Here is a 25,521-nt window from a genome sequence, read left to right as displayed (position 1 = left end):
TACTGGATGAGTTCCTTTGCCCTGTCTCTGAGCTTACTGAAACTTTCTTCTGCTTCATCTAGTTTGCTGCTTAACTACTCCAGTGTATTTTTCATTTCATTTATTGTATCCTTCAGTTCTGTAATTTCTGTTTGAAATTTTCTTATATTTTCTGTCTCTTTGCTGAAGTTCTCACTGTGTTCATTATTCTTCTCCCAAGTTCAGTGAGTGTCTTTATGACCATTACTTTGAGCTCTGTATCAGGTAAGTTACTTATTTCAATGTTATTAAGGTTTTTTTCCCCCTGAGGTTTTATCTTGTTTGTTTGGTTGAAACATATTCCTCTATTCCTCTATACACAGACTGAAAGTGAAGGGATGGAGAAAGATATTCGATGTAAATGGAAACCAAAAGAAAGCTGGGTTAGCTATACTTATATCAGACAAAATAGACTTTAAAACAAAGACTGTAATAAAAGACAAATAAGGGCATTACAGATTGATAAAGGGGTCAATCCAAGAAGAAGATATAACATTTGTAAATATGCATCCAACAAAGGAGCACCCAAATATATAAAGCAAATATTAACAGACCTAAAGGTAGAAATAGATAGCAATACAATAATAGTAGGAAACTTCAATACCTCATTTACAATCAATGGAGAGATCATCCATACAGAAAATCAATAAGCTTTAAATGACACATTAGACCAGATAAACTTAGATATATACAGAACATGCCATCCAAAACCAAAAGAACACACATTCTTCTCAAGTGCACATGGAACATTCTCCAAGACAGATTATATGATAGGCCACAAAACAAGTCTTAACAAATTTAAGAAGACTGAAATCATATCAAACATCTCTTCTGATCACAATGGTATGAAACTAGAAATCAAATACAAGAAGAAAAGTGGAAAAGTCATAAATATGTGGAGACTAAACATGCTACTGAACAACCAATGGGTCAATGAAGAAATCAAATGTGAAATCAAAATCTACCTTGAAACAAACGAAATGAAAATACAACACACCAAAACTTATAGGGAAGCTCATAGCAATTAATGCCTATCTCAAGAAAGAAGAAAAATCTCAAATAAACAATCTAACTTTACACCTCAAGGAACTAGAAAAAGAAGAACAAAGCCCAAAGTTAGCAGAAGGAAGGGAATAACAAAGATCAGAGCAGAAATGAATGAAATAGAGACTTAAAAGACAAAAGAAAAGATCAATGAAACTAAGAACTGGTTCTTTGAAAAGATAAACAAAATTGACAAGCCCTTAGATAGACTCACCAAGAAAAAGAGAGGCCTCAGATAAATAAATCAGAAATGAAAGAGGAGACATTACATCTGATATCACAGAAATATAAAGGATCATAAGAGACTACTACAAATAATTATATGCCAACAAATTGGACAGCCTAGAAGAAATGGATAAATTCCTACATACAACCTTCAAGGACTGAATCATGAAGAAACAGAAAATCTGAACAGACCAATTGTTAGTAAGGAGATTGAACCAGTAATTTTAAAACTCTCTACAAACAGAAGTGCAGCACCAGACACCTTCACTAGTGAATTCTACCAAACATTCTAAGAAGAATTACTCTCAATCCTTCTCAAACGCTTCCAAAAATGGAAAAAGAGGGAACACTTTTCAAACTCATTTTACAAGGCCAGCATTACGCTGATATCAAAATAATACAAGGATACCACAAGAAGAAGAAATTACAAGACAATATCCCTGATGAACATAGATTCAAAAATATACAACAAAATATTAGCAAACTAAATTCAACAATACATTAAAAGGCTCATACACCATGATCAAGTAGGATTTAGTCCAGGGATGCAAGAATCAACATTATACACTATGTTAACAAAATAAAGAATAAAAACCATATAATCATATCAATAGATACAGAAAAAGCATTTGACAAAATTCAACATCCATTTGTGATTAAAAACAAAGTGGGTATGGAGGGAACATACCTCAACATAATAAAGGCAGTATATGACAAGCCCACAGCTAACATCATACTCAACGTTCCTCTAAGATCAGGAACAAAACAAAGATGCCTACTTTCACCACTTTTATTCAACATACTATTGGAAGATTGCCAGAGCAATTAGGCAAGGAAAAGAAATAAATTGCAAAGGAAAAAGTAAAACTATCTGCAGATGACTTGATATAGAAAACCCTAAAGATTCCATCAAAAAAAAAAACCTGTTAGAATAAAATGAATTCAGTAAAGTTGCAGGATACAAAATAAATAGACAAAAATTCACTAATAACAAATTATCAGAAAACAAAATTAAGAAAACAATCTCATTTATGATTGCATCAAAAAGAATAAAATATCTAGGAATAAATTTAGCCAAGGAGGTGAAAGACGTGTACACTGAAAACTGTAAGACACTGACCAAAGAAAACGAAGAAGACACAAATAAATGGAAAGATATTCCTTGCCCATAAACTGAAAGAATAAATATTGTTAAAATGCCTATATTACCCAAAGCAATCTACAGATCCAATGCTATCCCTATGAAAATTCCAAAGGCATTTTTCACAGAAATAGAACAAACAATTCTAAAATTTGTTTGGAAGCACAAAAGACCCCAAATAGCCAAAGCAATCTTGAGAAAGAATAACAAAGCTGGAAGCATCATGTGCCCCGACTTCAAACTATATTACAAAGCTATCATAATTAAATCAGTATGGTATTGGCATAAAAACAGACCTAAATCAATGGAACAGAATAGAGAGCCCGGAAATAAACCCAAACATATATGGTCAATTAATTTATGACAAAGGAGCCAAGAATATACAATGGGGAAAGAACAGTCTTTTCAATATATGGTACTGGGAAAACCAGACAGCCACAAGAAAAAGAATGAAACTGGACCACTATCTTACACTGTACACAAAAACTCCTCAAAATGGATTAAAGACTTGAATGTAAGACCTGAAAACCATATAACTCCTACAGAAAAAAATAGGTGGTAAGCTCCTTGACACTGATCTTGGTGATGATTTTTTGGATTTGACCCCAAAAGCAAAGGTGACAAAAGTGAAAGCATACAAGTGGGACTACATCAAACTAAAAAGCTCTGCACAGCAAAGGACACCATCAACAAAATGAAGAGGCAACCTACTGAATGGGAGAAAATATTTACAAATCATATATTTGATAAGCAGTTAATATCCAGGGGGTTAGGGGAGCCAACTCTCTGCACAGTCAAAAATCTACATATAACTTATAGTTGGCCCTCTATATGTGCGGTTCCTACTTATCTGTGGTTCTGCAGCCATGAATTCAACCAACTGTGTATCATGTAGTACTGTAGTATTAACTGTTGAAAAAAATCCACATATAAGTTGTTCAAGGGTCAACTGTATAAAGAACTTACATAACTTAATATTAAAAATTCAATTAAAAATGGGCAGAGGATCTGAATAGAATTCTTTCTAAAGAAGACAAATGGCCAACAGGTACATAAAAAAGATGCTCAACATCACTAACCATAGGGAAATGCAAATCAGAACTACAATGAAATATCAAAACCACACCTGTTAGAATTTTCAAAAAGACAAAAAATAACAAGTGTTGGAAAGGATGTAGAGGAAAGGGAACCCTTGTGCATTGTTGGTAGGAATGTCATTTGGTACAGCCACTGTGTAAAACAATATGAAGGTTCCTTGAAAATTTTTAAAAATAGAACTACCATATGATCCAGCAATTCCACTTCTGGGTATCCTCCTGAAGAAAAAGTAAACACTAACTCAAAAAGATATATGCATCCCTATGTTCATTGTAGCATTACTTAAAATCACCAACATATGGAAATAACCTAAGTATCTATCAACAGATAAATGGATAAAGAAGATGTGATATATAGACACACACACATGAATATTATTCAGTCTTAAAAAAGAAAGAAATCTTGCCATTTGTGACAACACAGATGCATGGATAAACCTTGAGGGCATTATGATAATTGAAATGTATCAGAGAAAGACAAATACCATATGATCTCATCTATATGTGGAATCTTAAAATTAAACAAATTTTTAAATAATAAAAAAATAACAAACATATATGCAGAGAACAAATTGGTGGCTGCCAAAGGAGAGGGTTAGGGGGGTGGGCAAAATGGGTGAAGGTATACTAACTTCCAGTTATAAAATAAGTAAGTCATGGGGATGTAGTGTCTAGCATGGCAACTACAGTTAATAATACTGTATGGCATATTTGAAAGTTGCTAAGAGAGTAAAACTTAAAAGTTCTCATCACAAGAAAAAAACATTCTGTAACTATGTGTGGTGACAGATGTTAACTAAACTAATTATAATGATGATTTCACAATATATACAAATATCAAATCATTATGTTGTACACCTGAAACTAATATAATGTTGTATGTCAATTATACCTCATTTAAAAATAATAAAAAGTAAAATTAAAATGTTAAATGGTACTTTAGAAGCACACATGAGCAAGATAATAATTGTTGCACTTGGCTCTAGAAGTCAAGAATGTTGCCAAAAAAAGAAAAGAGAGAGAGAGAAGTAAGACCTGGCTGCCAGGCTTATTCTGCTATGTGACATGGGATAAGATGATTAAGTTCTCTGAACCTCAGTTGCCTTACAGTTGCCTTATCTATAAAATAAGGGGGTCAGAGTAAATATTCTCTGAAGTTCCATGCTATCATTCAAATCTCAACACCCTTTAATATGCCAAAAGCATTATATATCTCAGTAATCATATTAGCATTATTATTTGAATCCAAAATAACCCTGATAATAACACATCACATTTATAGAGTTCTTTGCAGGTTTCAGTGTGTTTTCACATGCATTATTCTCATCTGACAAGTAACAGAACAGCATTTTTTTCATGTTCTAATAGGGAAGTCTGGCCCCTCATTCAATCCAAGGTAAAAAAGAGGCTTCCTGCTCTCCAGGGCCTGCACTCTGGTATGGGTGTGGCTCTGAACAAGGAAACAAGCGAGCCCATCACAGAGAGACTTGCAAGTTAGGGGTGTCATTCAATAGGGTTGGGGATGGGAAGAGCATTTTAAAGTCCCTTTAAAATCCTTTCCCCATTTGAGGGGTACAGGAAATTTTCAAAGGAGATGCTTTAGACACTCAGGCATCTACCACTAGAGCAGTGATCAGCATAGGGATCAAGGAATGAAATGCAAACTTTAACAACTCTTGCCTTACTAAATATGTGTCAAGATTGTTGGTGGGAATGTAAATTGGTACAGCTACTATGGAGAACAGGATAGAGGTTCCTTAAAGAACTAAAAACAGAGCTACCATACAATCCAGCAATCCCACTCCTGGGTATATATCCAGAAAAGATGAAAACTCTAACTTGAAAAGATATACGCACCCCAATGTTCATAGTAGCACTATTTACAATAGCCAAGACATGGAAGCCAGCTAAATGTCCATTAACAGATGAATGGATAAAGAAGACGTGGTGTGTGTGTGTGTGTACACACACACACAAACACACACACACACACACACACACACACTGGAATATTACTCAGCCATAGAAAAAGCATGAAATAACGTCATTTGCAGCAACATGGATAGACCTAAAGATTATCATAGTAAGTGAAGTAAGTCAGAAAGAGAAAGACAAATATCACATGATATCACTTATATGTGGAATATTTTTTAAATGATACAAATTAACTTATTTACAAAACAGAAACAGACTCACAGACACAGAAAACAAATTTATGGTTACCAAAGGGGAAAGGTGGCGGGGGGGATAAATTAGGAGCTTGGGATTAACAGATACACAATACTATATATAAAACAGATAAACAACAATTTCCTATTTATAGCACCTTGTAGTATATATTCTACCTTGTAGTAACCTATATTCTACCTTGTAGTAACCTATAAATGGAAAAGAATCTTAAAAATAGTATATATTTATATATAACTGAATCACTCTGCTGTACACCAGAAACTAATACAACTTGTAAATCAACTATACTTCAATTAAAAATAAATAAATAAATAAATTTTTAAAAAATTAAAAGTTCTTTAAAATATCTGTCAAAGAAAACACTCAAGGGCTCCTTCTGTGTGTGTTTTGTGTTTTGCAAAATAACAGTTTTATTGGCAATAAATCTGAGAAATGCTAAATATGTGCGTGTGTGTGTGTGTTCAGAGTCCTTAAAGGACTTCCCTGTGGTGCAGCGGTTAAGAATCCGCCTGCCAGCATAGCACAGGGAGTTCACCTCTGTGCTTTGGACCACCTAGAGGGGTGGGATAGGGAGGGTGGGAGGGAGGGTGACAAAAGAGGGAAGAGTTATGGGAACATATGTATATGTATAACTGATTCACTTTGTTGTAAAGGAGAAACTAACACACTATTGTAAAACAGTTATACTCAAATAAAGATGTTAAAAAAAAAATTAAAAAAAAAAAAAAAAAGAATCCGCCTGCCAATGCAGGGCTCGACACGAGTTCGAGCCCTGGTCTGGGAAGATCCCATATACTGCGGAGCAACTAAGCCCACGAGCCACAACTACTGAGCCCGCATGCCAAAACTACTGAAGCCCATGTGCCTAGAGCCCATGCTCTACAGCAAGAGAAGCCACCGCAATGAGAAGCCCGCACACCACAACAAAGAGTAGCCCCCTCTCGCCACAACTAGAGAAGCCTGCACACAGCAACGAAGACCCAACGCAGCCTAAATAAATAAATAAATAAAAGCACATGTTGTTTAAAAAAAAAGAGTCCTTAAAAATTCTATATCCTTTGTTCAAGAAATCCTATTCCTAGAAATCCTTCTTGAGAAAATAATCAGAGATTTGACCAAATTTTTCAGTTCAAAGCTGTTGATCATAGCATAATTTTCAGTAGCAAAAAACTGGAAACAATCTACACTTCCATAAATAACCACATAAATTGTGGCATATCGAAATAATAAAATGTTATTTTTAATGTTAAATAATTTTTTTAAGAATATTTAACGATATGGGGTAAATGTTCCCAATATAATTGCAGGTGGAAAATCTGTATATAAAGCAAACATAAAATATGCATATCTTGTAGTGTTTTTTGTGGTTTTTTAATACATGTAGAAAAAATGGAAAAATGCATTAGAATGTTACAAGTCATTTTTGCTAAATTTTGAAATTATGGATGATCTCGGTGTTCTATAATTCTGTAATGAGCACACACTATTTTTACAACAAGAAATTTAAAATTACTTAAAAAAAATCCTTGTCCTACCTACCTCCCAGAGTAGTGATAAACACAAATATGAAGGCTGAGCTTTCCAACAGTAAGAACTATCCTAAAATGGAATAGCCAGGGAGAGGGTTCAAGCATTGCCGTGTGACCATACGGCACTTGATTAGGTCAGACTTTCAGAACTTGCGATTCTGGAGCCTTCTGTGAAATCCCTCCACCTTCAGCATGTGTCTTGCATTGTTGGCAGGGCAGAGCTGGGTTGGATTGGTCCCATCCTTCCTGCCTAGTAGTACCCTGATGCTTAGCTGTGCTAAGCATGTGCTTGTATGTGCTATGAGGAGTAAAGCAAGCAGTCAGTGGCCAAGAAAGAGAGACCCTCTAGGGGACCAATCTTAGCAGCCAGTGGCCACTGTGCCCTTACCAGCTTCCAACACCCCAAGTGGTAAAGGTCCTTCTGCCCAGCAAACATGTCGCTAGGACCCCTGTTACTGACTCTCAGATACAGTCCTCATGCTAACTTCCCTGAGGATCTAAACTGGTCCTAAGGCTTTGCTCTGCAGCTGTGGTCCAGATGTGGCATGGAGAAAAGGACAAGTGAGAGTGTCAAATACAACCCTCAGATGTTTTTCGTTTGTCCCACCATTTGTTTGGTCCACCAAGTGTTTTAAAAAACAATATACCTGAGTACTTGTATGGCTTGGTCAAAATACAGAATGCCTCTGCAGGCACCAAAGCTTGTGAAAAATGAGAAAACTAAGACTCAAAGAAGGACAGTGATTTGTTGAAGTCCACGCAGCAAGTTACTGGCTAGAATACCGGGTTACAGGGTCTAAGCCTGGGTGTTCTGACTTCCAGTTCAATGTGTGACATTATAGAATCCCTGACTCTCCAGGGACTCTAGGACCCCTGATACCATGAGGAGCCCCAGACCCTCCCACCTCCTGTGGGTTCAGGATTGCAGGAGACTTTAGTCATTATTTTAAGTTGTCAGTGACTACAACATGGGGATATATGAAGTTCACACTTGGGACTCAGGAGTAATTGACAGTGGGCAAACAGGAAATGACAGCACATGCTAGGAAGGAGGGTATGAGGAGACAGGAGAGGCCTTGCTCCCCCAGGATGGCTGATACAGAACCAAGTTAAACAAAGTGAACAAATAGCATCTTAATGCTAAGGAGATGCATAAACAAAGCTACAATCATCCATACTGCTCCCAGAGGAGACAGGCAGGGATACTCGTGGCTATCAAAAGAGGCTGAATTGATGAAACAGATGAGTGTGAGGGAAAGATGCTCCATTTCACCTTGGTTCCCTGGTCCTCCTTGGCTTGGCTGTAGCCTTGCTCTCATCAGACAGTTAGTTCACTGTGTGGGACAAATGTGATAAACTCTGAATGAGGGAACGTCACATTCTTGACTCCCTCTTTAAGATGGTGCCTCTATTACCTGGGGAAGGGGCAGGAATTTGGTTATGTGCTGTATTCCCCCTACCATTCCATATTTTCATATTCTCAGAAAATAAATGATACAAGAGTAGAAGGTGGGGCAGGGCCTAGAGGAAGAGAGAGTGGCAGGATAAGAAGAAAGAGGAAGGAAGATTAGGGTAGAGGAAAGAAGTGAGGGTAGAAAAGTATATATTCATAGTAAACAAGTTGGATGACAAGGCAGGAAACATAAGGGTTTTTTCTTTCTAACATAAAAGGGACGGTGGACTTCATTACTCTGATTTTTATCCACCCACTGACCTGTCTCCACCTCCCTCCCTAGCCTGTCGGCTTCTAGGGTAATGAAGTATCAAGGTAAATCAGGCAAGAGCATTTGAGTGTGGACAGAAAAATCCACCTCAGCCCCACCTCTTGCACCAGAACACTCTGAACTGCCATGAGTCTCCTCAGCTGGGAGGACTGCTAACAACGGTGAATTAATCTGGGCGTTTCACTGCAGAGAGGCAGAGGTGCTGCCTCCCTACGTGAATACAGCGTGCTGCTGCTGGCTTCCGCTGGATCATCCGGGTTTGCCCAGACATCACAGGCAGCAGGACTCCTGAGGGCCCGGAAAGCCTGGGTGGGGGAGGGGGAGTCAATGAGCCAGCAGGAAGCAAAGACACAAGGTGCATCCCCAAAGTGCAAACACAAGGAAAAGGCCAGCCCCTGGGTCAAATTCATAGCTCAGTGGCGCCCTGTCCATCTGGCAGCAGATGGCTGTTCTATTCTAGACTCAGTCATTCCCCTTGAGAAAACCTCTTTGGTAATGATGTTCTCAGTCCCTTTCTCAATTTGCACTTAGTGCTTAGACATCATCAGGACATGCGACCAAGAACAATGCCACAAAGATTCTCAGCAATATTTGGAAAGGAGAAGGAACACAGTTGTTTGCTCATTTTATTTTTAATTAAAGGTGTTAACTGCAGAGGAAAGAGACCTAGGAAAACCTTTCTAATAACGCAGACAGTACACCCTCCAGCCGGGCCGCTCCTTCCCTCTTCCAGTCTAGCAAAGAAGAGGAAAGCAGAATGGGGTCTAGCAAATCAACTGAGTCCATTCTAGTAGGCTCCACACTGAAGCTGGAAGACTTTTCAGACCAAAAAGAGGAGTCAGAGGAAAACTGAGCCACCTCGCACCCTTGGCACTCTTCTCAATGTACTAATATCCCAGAAAGCTAACAAGGCCACCTGGGATAGTGGAAGAGACTGGGAATCTGGGTGGCAGGCCCAGCTCTGCCACTGACCTGTTGTGCAGCCTTGAGCCAGGTGCTTATCTTCTCTGAGTTCTAGTGTCCCCATCTGTAAGACAGAGACAACAATATGTACCTAATTGAATATATATTATTGATTTTAGTTTTGTCTGTTAGAATTTCATATTTATGGAATCATGCAGGATGTAGTCGTTGGATAAGGCTTCTTTCACTCAGAACATTTTTGAGATTTCATCCATGTTGTTGGATGTATCACTTTGCTCCTTCTGAATTGCATGAATATACTACATTTCTTTATCCATTCTCCTACTGTTGGATGCTTGGACTGGTCCCAGTTTGGGGACATAGTGAATAAAGATTCTACTTTCAGTCTATTATTCTAACTACTCTAGATACCTCATATAAGTGGAATCGCACACTATTTACCTTTTTGTGATTGGCTTATTTCACTTAGCATAATATCCTCAAGGTTCATCCTTGCTGTAGCACGTGTCAAGATTTCCTTTCTTCTTCAGGCTCAGTAATAATTCCATTGTATGGATATACCACATTTTGCTCATCCACTCATCTGTCAATGAACACTTGGGTGGCTTCCACCTTTTGGCTATTGTAAATAATGCTGCTATGAACATTCTTCAAGATCCCGCTTCCAATTCTTTTGACTACATATCCATACGTGGAATTGATGGATTATATAGCAGTTTTATTTTTCATATTTTGAGGAACCACCATACTGTTTTCCTCAGCAGCTGCACCATTTTACATTTCCATGAACCATGCCCGAGGGTTCCAATTTCTCTACATCCTAGCCAACACTTGTTATTTTCCTTTTCTTTTTTTTTTTTTTTCCATAGTAGCTATCCTAATGGGTATGAGGTAGTATCTCATTGTGGTTTTAATTTCCATTTCCCTAATGATTAGTGACGTTGAGCATCTTTTCATATGCTATTGGCCATTTGTATATCATCTTTGAAGACATGCCTATTCAAGTTCTTTTGTTCATTTCTAAATCAAGTTATTTTTATTTTTGTTGTTGACATACTGCTGTTTTATAGCAAATCTTCAAGTTAGGTGTGTGAATCCTCCAACTTTTCTTCCTTTTCAAGACTACTTTGGACATTCAAGGTCCTTTACATTTCCATATAAATGTTAGAATTAGCTTGTCGATGTCTACCAGAAGAAAAGCCTCTCAGGATTTTGATTGGGATTGCTTTAAATCTATAAGTCAACTTGGGGAGGACTGACAACACTGAGTCTTTCAATCCATGAATGTGATTTATCTTTCCATCTATTTGGGTCTTCTTTAACTTCTCACAGCACTGTTTTACAGTTTTTATGTACAGTCTTCAGATTTTTTTGTTAAGTTTATACCTAAATATTTTATTATGCTTTGTAACATAATTGTAAGATAATTTTTTAAGATCTTCCAATTTTTTGTTGTTGCTGTATAAAAAATATAATCAATTTCTGACTGTTAACTGTACTCTGTTAAATTCACTTCTTGGTTCTATCTACAGTTACCTTATAGATTCCTTAAGATTTTCTATGTCAACAATTATGTCATCTGTGAATAAAAACAGGTTTATTCCTTTCTCATTTTTAAGCCTATTATTGCTTTTTCTTACTTTATGGAACTCACTAGGAACCTCCTTCCAGTATAATGTTGAATAAAAACGGTGACAGAGGGCACACTTGCCTTAGTCTGATCTTAAAAGGAACACTTTCAATTTTTCACTATTAATTATGACATTTGCTTTCTATAAATGCCCTTTATTAGATTGCAGAAGTTCCCTTCTATTTCTAATTTGCCAGAATTAGAGTTATTTTCACAAATGGATGTTAACATTTTTTCCAACTTTATTGAGGTATAATTGAAAAATAAAAATTGTATGTATTTAAGATGTGCAATGGAATTTGATCTACGTATACACTGTAAACGATTACTACAATCAAGCTAATTAGCACATCTATCACTTCACATAATTACTGTGTGTGTGTGTTAAGAGCACTTAAGATATACTACTCTCTTAGCAAATCGCAAGTATACAATATGGTATTATTAACTATACTTACCATACTATACGTTAATCTCCAGAACTTATTCATCCCATATAACTGAACCCTTTGACCAACATCTTCCCATTTCTCCCACCCAGCAACTACCATTCTACTCTGGGTTTTTTTTTGGATGCCATCTATATCTATCTATCTATCTATCTATCTATCTATTTATATATATATATATACACCTACTTTCACTTCTGATACTGGTATTTTGTGATCTCTTTCTCTTTTTTCTTGATCAGTCCAGCTAGATACTTGTTGATATTTTCAAAGAATTGTTTTGAGTTTATTATTTTTCTCTATTTTTTGTGTTTCCTATTTCATTAATTCCTGCTCCTATCTTTATTGTTTCCTTCATTCAACTTATTTGGGGCTTACTTTTCTTTTTCCACCTTCTAAAGGTGGAATCTTAAGTCACTGAATCTAGTGCTTTCAAATATATGCACTTAAGTGTGTAAATTTCCCTAAAAGCACTGCTTTATCTGCATCCCACAAATTTTCATCATTATTCAGCCAATAAAATGGACAACCTAGAAGAAATGGACAAATTCTTAGAAATATACAATCTCCCAAGACTGAATCAGGAAGAAATAGAAAATATGAGCAGGTCAATTACCAGTAATAAAATCGAATCAGGAATAAAAAACCTCCCAACAAGCAAAAGTCCAGGACCAGACAACTTCACAGGTGAATTCTACCAAACCTATCTTCTTAAACTATTCCCCAAAATTGCAGAAGAAGGAACACTTCCAAACTCATTCTACAAGGCCATCATCACCCTGATACCAAAACCAGACAAAGACACCACACAAAAAAGAAAATTACAGGCCAGTATCACTGATGAACACAGATGCAAAATCCTCAACAAAATATTAACAAACTGAATTCAACAACACATTAAAAGGATCATACATCATGATCAAGTGGGGTCACAAGGATGGTTCAATATCTGCAAATCAATGTGATATATACTATTAACACATTGAAGAATAAAAATCATAAGATCATCTCAATAGATGCAGAAAAAGCTTTTGACGAAATTCAGCATGAAGTCTTAAAATCTTTTTATTTTGAAATGAATTCAAGCAGAGAAAAGTTGCAATACTATATAAAGAAAACTCATATTCCCAAATATTAACATTTTACCATCTTTGCTCTATATTTCCTTTCCTCTCTTTCTCCATTTTTTTTTCTGAACTATCTCTGAGCCAGTTACCAAACTGATGCCCTACCACTCCAAAATGTGTTAGTGTATTTGTCACCAAAACCATCAACACTCTCTACATAACAATTCAACCATCAAAACTAAAAAATTGGGACTTCCCTGGCGGTCCAGTGGTTGGGACTCCAAGCTTCCAATGCAGCGGGAGCAGGTTCGATCCCTGGTCAGGGAACGAAGATCCCACAAACCATGTGGCATGGCCAAAACCAAAAAACAAAAACAAACTAAAAAATTAACACTGGTATGTGAGTACCAACACAACTTCAGACTCCATTGAGATTTCACCAATTGTTCCATTACTGTCCTGTGCAACAAAAGGATCCAGTTCACAATTGTATGTCTCATTTAGTTGCCACACCTCTTTAGAATCTTTCAATTTGGAACAGTTCCTCAGTCTGTCTCTGACTTTCAGGACCTTGACACTTGGGAAGAATGGGTCTGCTTTGGGTCACTCTCCACTTCCTTCAGGTGGTTATTTTTTTACATTTTATCTGAATTTACAGTTGCTTTCTGTGGGGTTTGGTCCAAAAGAATTACTCCACCATTACCAGAAATGGAATCAAGATGGGATTCAATCCTCTTCTGACCACAGATGACACATGGAAAAGCTGACTCTCTGTTTGACTAGCATGACAGTTCTCACATCTACAAAATAGGAACAGCTCCAATATGCAGCCTCATAGCATTTCATATAATTTTTCCAAATACCTATTTTATTATTATAAATAAGATGATGCCTATATGGAGTTAAAAATCAAATAGTACAGAAAAATAGCAAATGAAAAGAAAAAGTCCCCCACCTAACATTAAAAGAATTATCTCTAATGAGCAGAATCTCTCCATACTTGGCCCACCAGTGATACAAAAACTAAAGAAAACTCTGACTGAGAATCAGAAGACCTAAGTTTCCAATTCTGGTTCTACTGCTCCAAAACTGGCTTTAGGTAAGTCACCTATTCATGCAAAAAGTGTTTACTTAGCTCCTGGTAGCATATTTAACCCTCTGTACCTCAGTTTCCTTATTTGTGAAATGCATATAACACTATCCATTTTTTCCATGTCTCACAGGCAAGAAAAAAATGATGTAATATTGTATGTTTGGGTATGCTGAAAGTTGAAAGCATAATACAAATGTAATAATATATCAAGTGTTAGACCTCTGGAAAAATCAACATGAAAATCATAAGACTTAGTTGGAATATAGGAGACAATTAAAGATGAGATGTGAATGGAAGAATCTATATTCTATTTGGTTTTATATTATTATACTATCTATATCTACACTGTCCAATACAGTAGCTACTAGCCACATGTGGGTATTTAAAGTTGAATTCATTAAAATAAAATAAAATTAAAAATCAATTCCTCTGTCACAGTAACCACATTTCAAGTGCAGGTCAGCTGTGGTTACCAGCTACTGTATTGGACCAAAACAGACCATTTCTATCATCATATAAAGTTTTACTGGAGAGTACCGATCCATACTATTTTATATAATGTTTACTCTTAACTGCCTGATATTAATGTTGTTACTGCATTAATTAATTAATTAATTAATGCATAGCAACTAGCCTGCCACTATGAAACAAAACAAACAAAAAAATCTTAAAGCTAAAAAGAAATCCAGATAGGGAAGAGTTCTAACTAAACCAGAATGTTAGTGGCCTTAGAGCTTTGGAAGAACACTTGGAATTGCTTGTCATTACACAGATTAGAAAGCTGAGGCCCAGGAAGCAGTCTCTGACCCCAGGTCCCACAGAGAGTTAACATTCGAGTTTGAAATGGAATCTTGGTATTTCACAGCATAGGCTTTGCAGTAGGATCTGGATTTTAATCACAACTCTGTCACTTACTAGCCATGTGGCCTTGGACAAGTGACCACCCCCAAGCCTCACTCTCCTCATCTAAAAACTGAGGAATAATAATCCCAATGCTGCTCGGTTGTCACAAGGATTAAAGGGACGATGTCTAGAGACATCGTCTAGCAGAGACCCTGGCACGCCACTGGGACTTGGTGGATGCTACCCGCTATCATTATTAGCTAAGACACTGCTCTTTCCACTACACCGCAAACTCTGATCGGGAAGGCTTCGGCCACCACACGCATCATCATCATGGAGCTGGTGAGTAAAGGAAAGAACGGGGAAATTATGCAGCTTGGCAAAATGTGCCAGGGGAGCAGAATGATAAATGCATTGTACAGCAGTAACTATGGAACTGCTCCCACAAGTCCCCAAGCAGTAGCAGAAATTTCACCTTGAGGGGTACAAAGGGAAATCTACCATTTTCTTGCCTCTGTGCTCTTCCCCTTAAATAGGCATCTGAGGAATGGAGCACTGCAGACTGAGAAATATGTTTATATTTCTATGACCCTCAAGCTGAGACAACTGGAGGAGTCAGCGTTCTGTTTCCATTCCTCTCCTTCCAGAACGAATATATCACAACTCTGTCAGCAACCTACAGCTATCCCCACCGCCGGCAGACCTCTCCAAGCCTGCTTCTGAGTAGGTGGAGCTCAAATCCCCGAGGCTTCTTCAAGCGCCTGCTGTGTGACCTAGTCCCTTGCCTCCTGCCCTTCAGGGTATGACATTCCACCCAAATCCTAAAATACAGTGCCCACTCTCCAGCACCATATGCTATCCTCTGGAAGACCACCACACACAAGGTGCTCAGATGCTAGAGCAAAATCAAATAGTAACAGGTAAGGAGAGGTTTCCATTCAATTCTGCAACAAATCTCAACCACCTGCTTTCTGACAGGCACTGTGCCATGCACAAAAGATACAACCGCAACCAAGACATGGTACCTTTCCTCAAGTAGTTTATATTTGAAATGGCAACTGGAGTTGTCCAAAGTAGAATCAACTAGGTAAGCTCTAATCTGAGCCTTGTAAAGTGGTACAACTTGGATTTGCAGGTAAGGGGGCTGGGACTGAGATACTATGAAACACATCCTTGTTGCCACTATGAATGGAAACAGAAGCCCAAGAAAGGACCATGAGGAACTAAAATATCATTTCTCAACTCTTCAAAGGCATACTTCACTATCCGAGCTTTAAAGTGGGAGTTTCTGGGGAAGGAAAGCCATTCACCTCCCCTAGTCTGTGCCCAGACACCAAAGAGGGGAGAAGGAACTGTTATAGGCTCTACCTCTTCGGGCACCATCTGGATGTCTAGGAGGGGGTGGTGAGCACCATTCTCAGTCACCTCTTTGCCCTCCAGCCTGAACAACCACCATCCAGTCACCTGGATGTCCATTAGTCCAGGACACTGCCACTGTGTTAGCTCTGCCACTCCCTAGTTGTGTCCTCAGACAAGTTACTTCCCCAAGTTTTGGTTTCCTCGTCTACAAAATGGGGATGTGCACTGCTTCATGGAAATGAGGTAAGAATTGAAAGTAATGTTTATACAGTGCACAATGTGTGGTACATAGTCAATGTTCAACAAATAGGAGCTATCATTATTATTATTTCTTAAAAATCCTAATGTTCCCCATCAGGTCTTTCTTAATTGCCAACCTCTGTGCTCACACCCAAGCCTGCCAATACCATCACCAGGTTTATCATCTCAGAAGGAACCAGCCTCTTCCCATAGATCCTTCAGAAGACTGAAAAGCCTTGATCTTCTCACCCACCAAACTCAGTCTCCCCCAGCCTTTAAATTTCAGCTCCTCTAAGAAGCTCTGCCAAAGACTCAAGAAACCTGGCCAACAACTCTTTTCCCTGACACTGCCCCAAGATCTCTCTGCTCCCAAGTCCTCAGCTCTTACCTGTAGGAGATTTATACCATCAGTCACATCCCATTCAGAAAGCTGTAGGACTCTAGATGTCCTCCCTGTTGTCACTTTCCAAGTCCACAGCTCAAATGCACTGACAGGTAATAATGGATAAAGAGGAACACAAGAATCATGGAAATGATTCATACCAAACTCCAGCTCTTTAATAACTGACAACAATTTGCAAAGAGCTACAAGAAATGGAAGTTTCCTGAAAACCCACAGAAGACTGGATATGACAGAGAAGTCAACCAACTTAACTTACATTTGTTTGTTGCTTCATGGTTATAAAATGTGTTCGTATTCATAATCATTTTGACAACAACTTGCAGAGGCAGGCCTAGTAAGCAGTATCATATCTGACAGTTGTAAAATCAGAGGTTCAGAGAAGTAAAGCAGTTTGTACAAGAATCAAACGACAATGTAAAGTCACTTGATTCTCCCAAGTCCTTCTTCTATTGGTTGCTCCTTCACACAGACTCTATCATCAAATGATGTGCATGCTCCAGGTTAGTAAAAAAAAAAAAAAAAAAACTTACACAAAAAGGATCACATGGAAATAAAACTACAGAGGAGATACTCAAGAATGACTAAATTATTGTTCTAAAGTGAGGAACTTTCCTCACTCAATCCTGGTAGTGCTGGCTACAACAACACATACATTTTGTTCAGCAACCATGAGCAGCTGCCCCCAGCCAGTTCAGTCTCCTCAAGTGGCCCATGGAAGGTCCTCATGGCAGCTACAAGCAGCCTCCCAGCACCTATTAGTGGCTCCCACTCTGCCTCCTGCTTTCCTTTCTCCTTACATTTCTGGCCCCTCTGAAAAGCCAGAAGCTTTACTGTTGATTGATTGTTGTAGCAGCTGCTATTTTCACACCTCTGATTCCTTCCATTTCTGCTACCCACAGCCAGTACCCCCCCATCTTGGATGACACCAGGCATCCAGTAAAAACAGCTCTCATCCAATGAGCAATCTGCAGATGCAGGCAGTGGCCACCAGCACTGACAGTGTTCCCACAGAGAGAACCACTACATCACAGAAGGGAATTACACAATCATACAAAGACCAACTTCTTCCTTCTAGTCATAATTTGGTGGTCCCACTACCAAACGGCCTGAGGTCTTCGGGTTCTGAAGGCTACATGCCAAAAGCATGGCCTGGTTTGCTTCCTCGGAAGTGACAAGAGCAATGTTTTCTCTTTATCTACCTCGTGGGGCACCTACCAGCCAAGGCCTCAGCGGCTCAGGACACTGTAGGCCAAGAATAGGCTGGAACTAGATGGGATTAACTTTGGGGAAGAGGGGTGACTACAGGCTTGGTTCCTAAGGCAGCCATTCAATATAACGTACCCAAAGGGCTCTGGCAGAGAGAGGCTTGATTCAGGCCCTTGCCAATATCAAAGAAGGCCTCCAAGCAGGAAGCTCTGAGCAGCAATAACCCTTGGAATCAAACGCTTGGTACTCTACTGGGAATTCAGAACAAGGTCCTGAACAGTGACCAGGGGTCCAGAACACAGAGTCCAGGCCCCGGGCAATGAGACTGGCAAAATCCAGGCTCTGCTCAGGGTAGGGTTCCTGTGCTAGTGGAACTGGCAGAGAAGTCCAGCTGTCTGGACGGGGTCAGTGTGGGAGGGAGAAGGCATTTAAGAAAGGCAAAAGGAAGGCCAGGGATCATCACAGCCAAGGAGCCAGGCCTCCAGCAGCCCACCAAATGCCAGATCTGGAATCTCAAGAGGTCTCAGGGACAAGGGAGGTTGAGGAAAGGTGGAAAAGGGCTTCAGGGACAGCAGTCCAACAAGAGTCAAGGAAGGTGGGTAAAAGCACCAAGAAAAGAAAAGAAAAGAAAAACTGAGAAAAGAAAGAAGAGGCAGGTCTGTTAGACTGAATGGCAGGAATACTGAGATGAATATAAGACATCGTCCTTGTAATCCATTGTTGGGGGAGGGGGAGAAGTAGTTGTCCAAGCAGCCAAGGGCAAAGGAAAGCAGAAGAACCAGAAGAATCAAAGACCCAGAAGTATCAAACAACATGATGATTTTGTTGGTTTGACACAGATGTATTGCAAGGTGCAAGGGAGAGACTGGTAGAAGGGGAGGCTGGATATTGACAGGGGAGGTATCAAGAAGAGCTTTTTATGACAAACCAGAGATTATAGACATCATCCTAGATGGGAGGCCCAAAAGTAAAGGTATACATTCAGCCCTATAATAATTATTTGCTGAGCACCTACTGTGCGCTGGGCACTAATTAAGGTGGTGGAGACAGTGGTGAACAAGGCCTACAGTCACACTCTAATAACTGCATTCTTTGCACAACTAGCTGTGGAGATTAGGGATTGTATGTTTCTCCTACCTCTTGAGGGCAGAGGTTGGGTCTTATTCTCCTCTATTTCCAGAAGGCTCAGCTAAGTTTCTTCCATATAGCACATTTCCAATAAGTGTTTATTGTGGGAATAAATGCTTCCTGTATTTTTCTTTTTTTTAAATTGAAGTATAGTTGATTTACAATGTTGTTAATTACTGCTTACAGCAAAGTGACTCAGTTATACATATATACATTCTCTTTCATATTCTTTTCCATTATGGTTTATCATAGGGTATTGAATATAGTTCCTTTGCTATACAGTAGGACCTTGTTGTTTATCAATCCTATACATTCCAGTTTGCATCTGCTAATCCCAAACTCCCAATCCATCCCTCTCCCACCTCCCTCCATATTTTCTTAAAATCTTTTTTTAAAAATAAGAGCATAACATGATCAGATTTATATTTTAGTACATCATTTTGGCAGCTGGGTGGGGGCAGCTAGAAGGTGCACAAACTAGAGACAAAGGGGTTCTCAAGTAAGGGGTGGTCACTGTCACTAGGCAATAGATAATGGGGGTCCAAGCTAGAGGAACAGTGGTGGAGATGGAGGTAGTTTTAGGGCCCTGGCCAATCAATTCACTTACAGCTCACTCAGCCTTCACAGACCTCGTATTTCTCTCATCAAACCACTGCAGCCTCCTCTGAAGCCTCGTTGGCTTCTGTTTTCACTCTAAACCTTGGCATGATTTACTTTCACCCTGGGACAGCCCTGTTTTCAAGGTCAAAGCCAACAAAAGACAGCTGGTCAGCTCCAGGGTGACCCCGGGCACGGCCTGGGGCAGTCGTAATGCTGCAGAGCATGGTGGTGACACACGAGGTCACTGGAGTTTAAATCAGCGCTGATGAATTTCCTCTGCGGCTGAGAGGAAGCACCAGAAACATCCTTGCTGTTGATGCTGATGGCTACCTCAAAAGACAGGAATTCACCCTCCCCGGCCCTGCATGGAGATTGGCTATGGGTTACCAAGCAGCTGGCCTCCGATATTTTCACTGGTTCCAATTCTAAGAAGTATTTACCACAAAATCCAGGACAGTTCTTTGTAGCTCCTAAGATCTCAAGTGATTAAGACAGAAGAGCAGCTCTGATTCAGACTTATAATAAAACCTGTGTCTGAAGCATAGAGTGGCTCACTTGTTATGAACCCAACAGTAACTCTTCTGTACAGCACTTTAGAGTTTATAAAAGCCCTTATGTAGCTTATTTGCATCTTTCAATAGCTCTGTGGGCAACGTAAAGCAGATATTATTACTCCCATTTTGTAGATGAGAAAACTAAGGCTTGGAGAGGTTTTGACTGGCCCAAAGTCATATGAGTTGTCGGTGACAGAGCAGAAATTCCAACCCTGGTCTCACTCCACATTCAAGCCTCTGTCCATCACACCTCCAACTCCAGCAAGTGCTAGGGTTTACCACAGTCATGAGTTAATGTCTCTGTCCCAGTCCTCATTGATGCCAGTCCTTTCCTTGCTGCTTTTCCTCATAAGACAATGACCCAGAATATGAATCTGGAGAGTGCTACCAGGTCTCCGTCAGACCCAACTACCACGCAGTGATAGCCAAAGCCAGGGCCCAGGGCCACATTCTGATCAGAACTGTCCAGAGAGGAAGCTGTTGGTGCACAGGGCTAGCTATGAGAGGAAGGAGGGCTCTGAGAGCCAGATTCAAGTCCCTGTTCTGCCATGTAGTGTATAACCTTAAGCTCATGACAGCTTTCTCTTTGAACCTCCATAGAATAAGGGCAGCAACATCTGCTCTACCCACCACTCAGGGATTAGAGTCAGTAATGGAATATTTCTTCTCCCGTTTCCAGGCAGTTACCAGACTGTGCTAGATGCACCCACTACAGAGTAAAGCAAACTAGTCCCTCCACGGAGGCCTCCCTGCACTAACCTCAACACGCAGGCAGACAATTTGTCTTTCAATCTAAGCAGGACGACTTAAGCCACCCAACAGGAGCTCTCACACTGTTTCAGCACACTTCTACTGATCATTTACTTTGTACCAAGACTGGCCCTAATTATACGAAGAAAAATAAGACAGTGTGGGCCTTCAAAAGACTCTAGGTTTGATTTAGAGATGGACCTGTTAATAAGTACTGTATTACTAATAAACACGGTATTTCAGCATCGGGCAGCAACTTTGTCTTTTCGTTGTGAATTCCTGGCACACTGTACAGTGCTGCCCACAGTAGGATGCAGTAAACATTTACTGAATAAATAAATAAAACTAACATAAAACATGACGACAAAGGGTACACACACTTCAGTGAAAGAATTGCTCTTCTCCATCTGGAAACTTCCATCTTCCCATATCCCCTTTTCTCTTTACTCCTGTCCTGAAAGAAAAAGTAGTCTTCCTTCTTGTCAGAACTAACCCCTTCACGGTGATTTCCCTCCTCTCCCTCATCTCCTTGGAGGTCTTGCTCCAGCCATCCTGCCTCCCTCTTGTATCTGTCCTCAGAAGCTTTCTCTCTCTCTTTCCCTCTCTCTAATCCTTGCTTTCAGCCTTCTGACCCACCTCAGGTTCCCTGAGCTTACAAAACTAACTTCAACCAAACTCTCCTTTCGGGTTCCTGAGCTCGTCCTCATCCTCCTTTGACCATCAAATCTCTCGATTCTGTTGTTTGCACCTGCAGCCTGTATTTCTCCTCACCCTTTCACTGGCCCCATGTCCTTCGAAGCTGCTCTCAGAAGTGTCACCACCCCTCCCTATCACCAAGGCCAGTGGTCTTGTCTCCGTCTCCAAGCTCTCTGACAGATTTCACTCCCTGCTGAAATCCCCTTGGCTTCTGTGACACTGCAGTTCCTGGCTTGCTTTCTCCCTCTCTTGTCAATACTCAGTCTCTATCTGGCTGCTCTTCCTCTGCTTTCCTCTCAATGCAAGCTCTTGCCAAGGCTGCCTTGTTACTTCACATTAGCTCCCTTGAGAACTAATTTAACGTCAAAGCTTCCAACTCAGGAAAGCTTTCCAGTCACCACCTCCACCCCAACCCCCCTGAGCCCAACCCTGCAGAGTCCAACAGAACCATAGGGACTAAAACTGCAAGAAAGAAAAGGTCCCCAAGGATAGGGGAAGGGATGGGATCAACATAGTTTCAATGTCAGACTCTCTCACAGCCTCTGTCACATTCTGCTTGTCCTGCAATGAACTTATCTTAGTTCTGCCACCAGCTCACAAGCTCCTAAGACAGGATCTGTCCCACTCTTCTCTGCTCCCCCCATTCGGCGAATGTAGTGCTCGGACAGACGGGCACACATAAGCATTTACCAGACAAAAGAAGAAAAAGCAAAGATGAATATGCGTGAAAGCACTTGGTAAATTGGAAAGCACTAAAGGACTAGAAGCCTCACCATCAACAGACTTCGTAAGAAACTTCCGGGTTGTTCGAGCACATTACAGGGTCGGTGCCTATCCTCTGGCTCTGCATGACATTTGATGCCCAAATGCCTGAGAACATGGAAATGCCTATTCCGGAACTGGCCTGGGATTGAGAGGCACAGACTGCAGCGACAGAGAGAGAGAAGAGGAGCTGTAAAGGGCCTCACCCTCTGAGACCACCTCCTTCTCATGTGCTCAGTCAGTAAACATCCACTAAGCACCTATGAGGTGCCGGGAGCTATTCCAGACACTGGGAGCACAGCTTTGAACAAGATGACAAGGGCCCGTGCCCTCCTGGATATTATATTTCAGTGAGAAGAGATGATAAATACAAATAAAAGAAAACAGCAGGTAGTAAATAAATGCTTCTGTATCAGATGCTTTACCATCTCTTTCAAACAAAACAGTCCTGGCTGGTAGCTCTTTCTCTCTCCTGAGGGTTCACACGGACAAATCCAGTCCCCTGCTTTGAGGTTTGTTTTGTGTTTTTCTCCCCGTAAGGTCAGCAGCTACAGCACAGATGTGTTAGCTTCTCTAATCTCCAGCAAAACCGTGTTTGGATGAACACTGCCACCCCATTTGGGGAGGCCTTTGAAACCGCTACACCTGGAAGGTTTGGGCAACCTGGCCGCCATGGTCTCAGAGACCTCCTGCCCCTCTGAGAAGAGCGATGATGCTGCGGATTACTTACCAGAGAGCTACTTGGGGATGCTTTTTCAGGTTGTGTTCAATTCTGACAGAGCCCTCCGGACTCAGCTGATTGCTGGTGGTAGATTTCTGTGTTATTTAGGGCACCGAAGTCCCACAGTCTTGACACAAACTTAAAATTAGAAATGCATTAAATATAGGAAAGGAGGAAGGTCATTCAGGAAAGGCAGCCTTCCGAGGAAGCTGCAGGACAAAGACACCCTGGAAACTTCCAGGTTCATTAATGTGTTTTACACAGCATTCCAGTGGTATTTCTCCTTCAGAAATAACACTGTGGAAAGCGTAGGGGACTGGCTCAAACCTCAGCTAACACAGCCGAGTGAGTGACTCTGCAAACTAAAAATAGCTTCTTTCCCACTCATTCTGACAGATTTCACTTAGACCCTGTGCACAGGCTGATTCTCCAACAAACAGTTTTAGTCCTGCAGCAAAATGAGGGCTGGTGGCATTTGGGCTTGACAATTACCCAATCCCTGGTTCGACTCTTGTTTATTTCCACGTTTCCTGCTGCTGCTCCAATGGCTGTGTGTGTGCACACGTGCACCTGTGCACTGAGCTCCCTGGATGGGATTTGGTGCTCCTCAACCAAACGTGGGCAGAATTCAAACCAGTAACATGACTCAGGACCATGGCTTCAGACTGAGCCCAGAGCAAGGTTCTCAGAAACACCGGGAAGGCTCTTTGTCTCAGGTCTTCTCCTAATTCCCAGCTAGCCTCTCTGGGCCTCAGTTTCCTCAATTATAAAATGAGGGTAATCATTCCTATTCTGGCCTATTTCACAGCATCACACTGGGATCAAAAGAGATAACGTATGCAAGAGTTATTTTCCTTTAGACATACTCCTATCAGAAAGATGGATGGCAGTGATGGGGCAGGTGAAACAGGTAGCCAGACTACAAAACTAGGCTGGACCACTGGAAGGGACAGGCATCCCGACTGTACCAGGAGCTAAAAGCAGATCCAGATTCACAGTCTTAGTTCGTGTTGTCCCCTCTGCCTGGAATGTCCTTCTCCCTTTGCTAAACTCCTACTCATTTTTAAGAACCCAGTCCAAACACTTCTTTTTGTTAGTGTCTTCAGAATAAATTGTTCCACCTTCACTGCTCCCTTAGCCTTTCATACACATCTCTAACATCACTTTTCACTCTACAGGGTAAGGAATTTATTTACGGACATGGAAGTTCTTTGAGGGCAAAGACTATTCTTTATCTTTGTATCCACTTCCCCACCCACCGCCACTGTGTGGTCAAAGCAAGTATATGGTAAGTGTCAACCAATGATCACTTGGGTTGACAAGGAATGGACAAGAGCCCAAAGCCAAGAAGGGGTAAACCCAGGAGACACGCACACAGGTGGGACAGCACGCACAGAGCCAGTGGAGGGGGTGGCGGGTGGGGAATCCAGGAAGGTAGAGTCACCAAGGTCTGCCTGTTCCCGGCAATAAGGTCACAACCACAGGGACAGGAGTCAAAGCCAAACTGCAAGTCCTGGGAGGGCCAGGTGGGAGCATCATACTAAGTCCCAGTGACCTAAGATGGAACAGGAAGCCCAGGGGACAAGGAACAAGGGCAGAGAACAGAGCCAAGGCCAAGAGGCAGAGCAAGTCTCAAGCAGTACTGAAGTCTGGAACTTCTAGATTAGTTAACATTCCCAGGTCTGCCAAAGTTGAGCCAGCAGCTTGGGGTTGAGTGATCTTGGCTATGACACCAAGGGACTCTAGAGGCAGGAGTCATTACAAATTTAAGTAGTGATCGTTTCCATAAAATGAGAATCAGAGATGGAAGGGACTCTTAGATCTATGAGAAATTTTAAAGGAATCGCCTGGTCTAACAACCTCAACCTATGTATCGGGGAGCTAAGGGTAAGGAGGAAAGGGGCTTGCCCAAGTTCACCCAGTCAGGGCAGAACCATGGCTAGAAGCCAGGCCTTCTGACCCCCAATCCAGACCTTGTCCCCCAGAGGCTGTTGACCTTCAGTCGAGCAGGCCTCCTGATGGTCCCACTAACACACCAGATACCCTGCTGTAGCTGCTTCAGAATCTTGGGGGAGCCCCACTGTACCCACTAAGTGAGTACAGGCACTTCTTCCTGTGAAGTGCAGGC

At 40.7% G+C, this 25,521-nt stretch overlaps 1 protein-coding gene across 8 annotated transcripts in view; it reads right to left on the bottom strand.

The window, feature by feature from the left end:
- The window catches only part of SERGEF (secretion regulating guanine nucleotide exchange factor), a 247,568-nt gene that overhangs the window by 171,534 nt on the left and 50,513 nt on the right, over positions 1 to 25,521 (bottom strand). Inside the window, exon 10 of one of the 8 annotated variants that reach the window (XM_067038125.1) lies at positions 9,602 to 9,995. The exons of the other annotated variants lie outside the window; for them this stretch is intronic. Within the exon in view, the coding sequence (XP_066894226.1) occupies positions 9,807 to 9,995 (189 nt within the window). The 3' untranslated portion in view covers positions 9,602 to 9,806. Of the gene's footprint in view, positions 1 to 9,601; positions 9,996 to 25,521 lie in introns of those variants that run through there. 8 annotated transcript variants of the gene reach the window in all.

Source organism: Kogia breviceps, chromosome 7 (assembly GCF_026419965.1).
Source record: "Kogia breviceps isolate mKogBre1 chromosome 7, mKogBre1 haplotype 1, whole genome shotgun sequence".
NCBI classification, from domain to species: Eukaryota; Metazoa; Chordata; class Mammalia; order Artiodactyla; family Physeteridae; genus Kogia; species Kogia breviceps.
The sequence above is the reverse complement of the archived record's forward strand: the minus strand, read 5'-3'. Positions and strand labels throughout refer to the sequence as shown.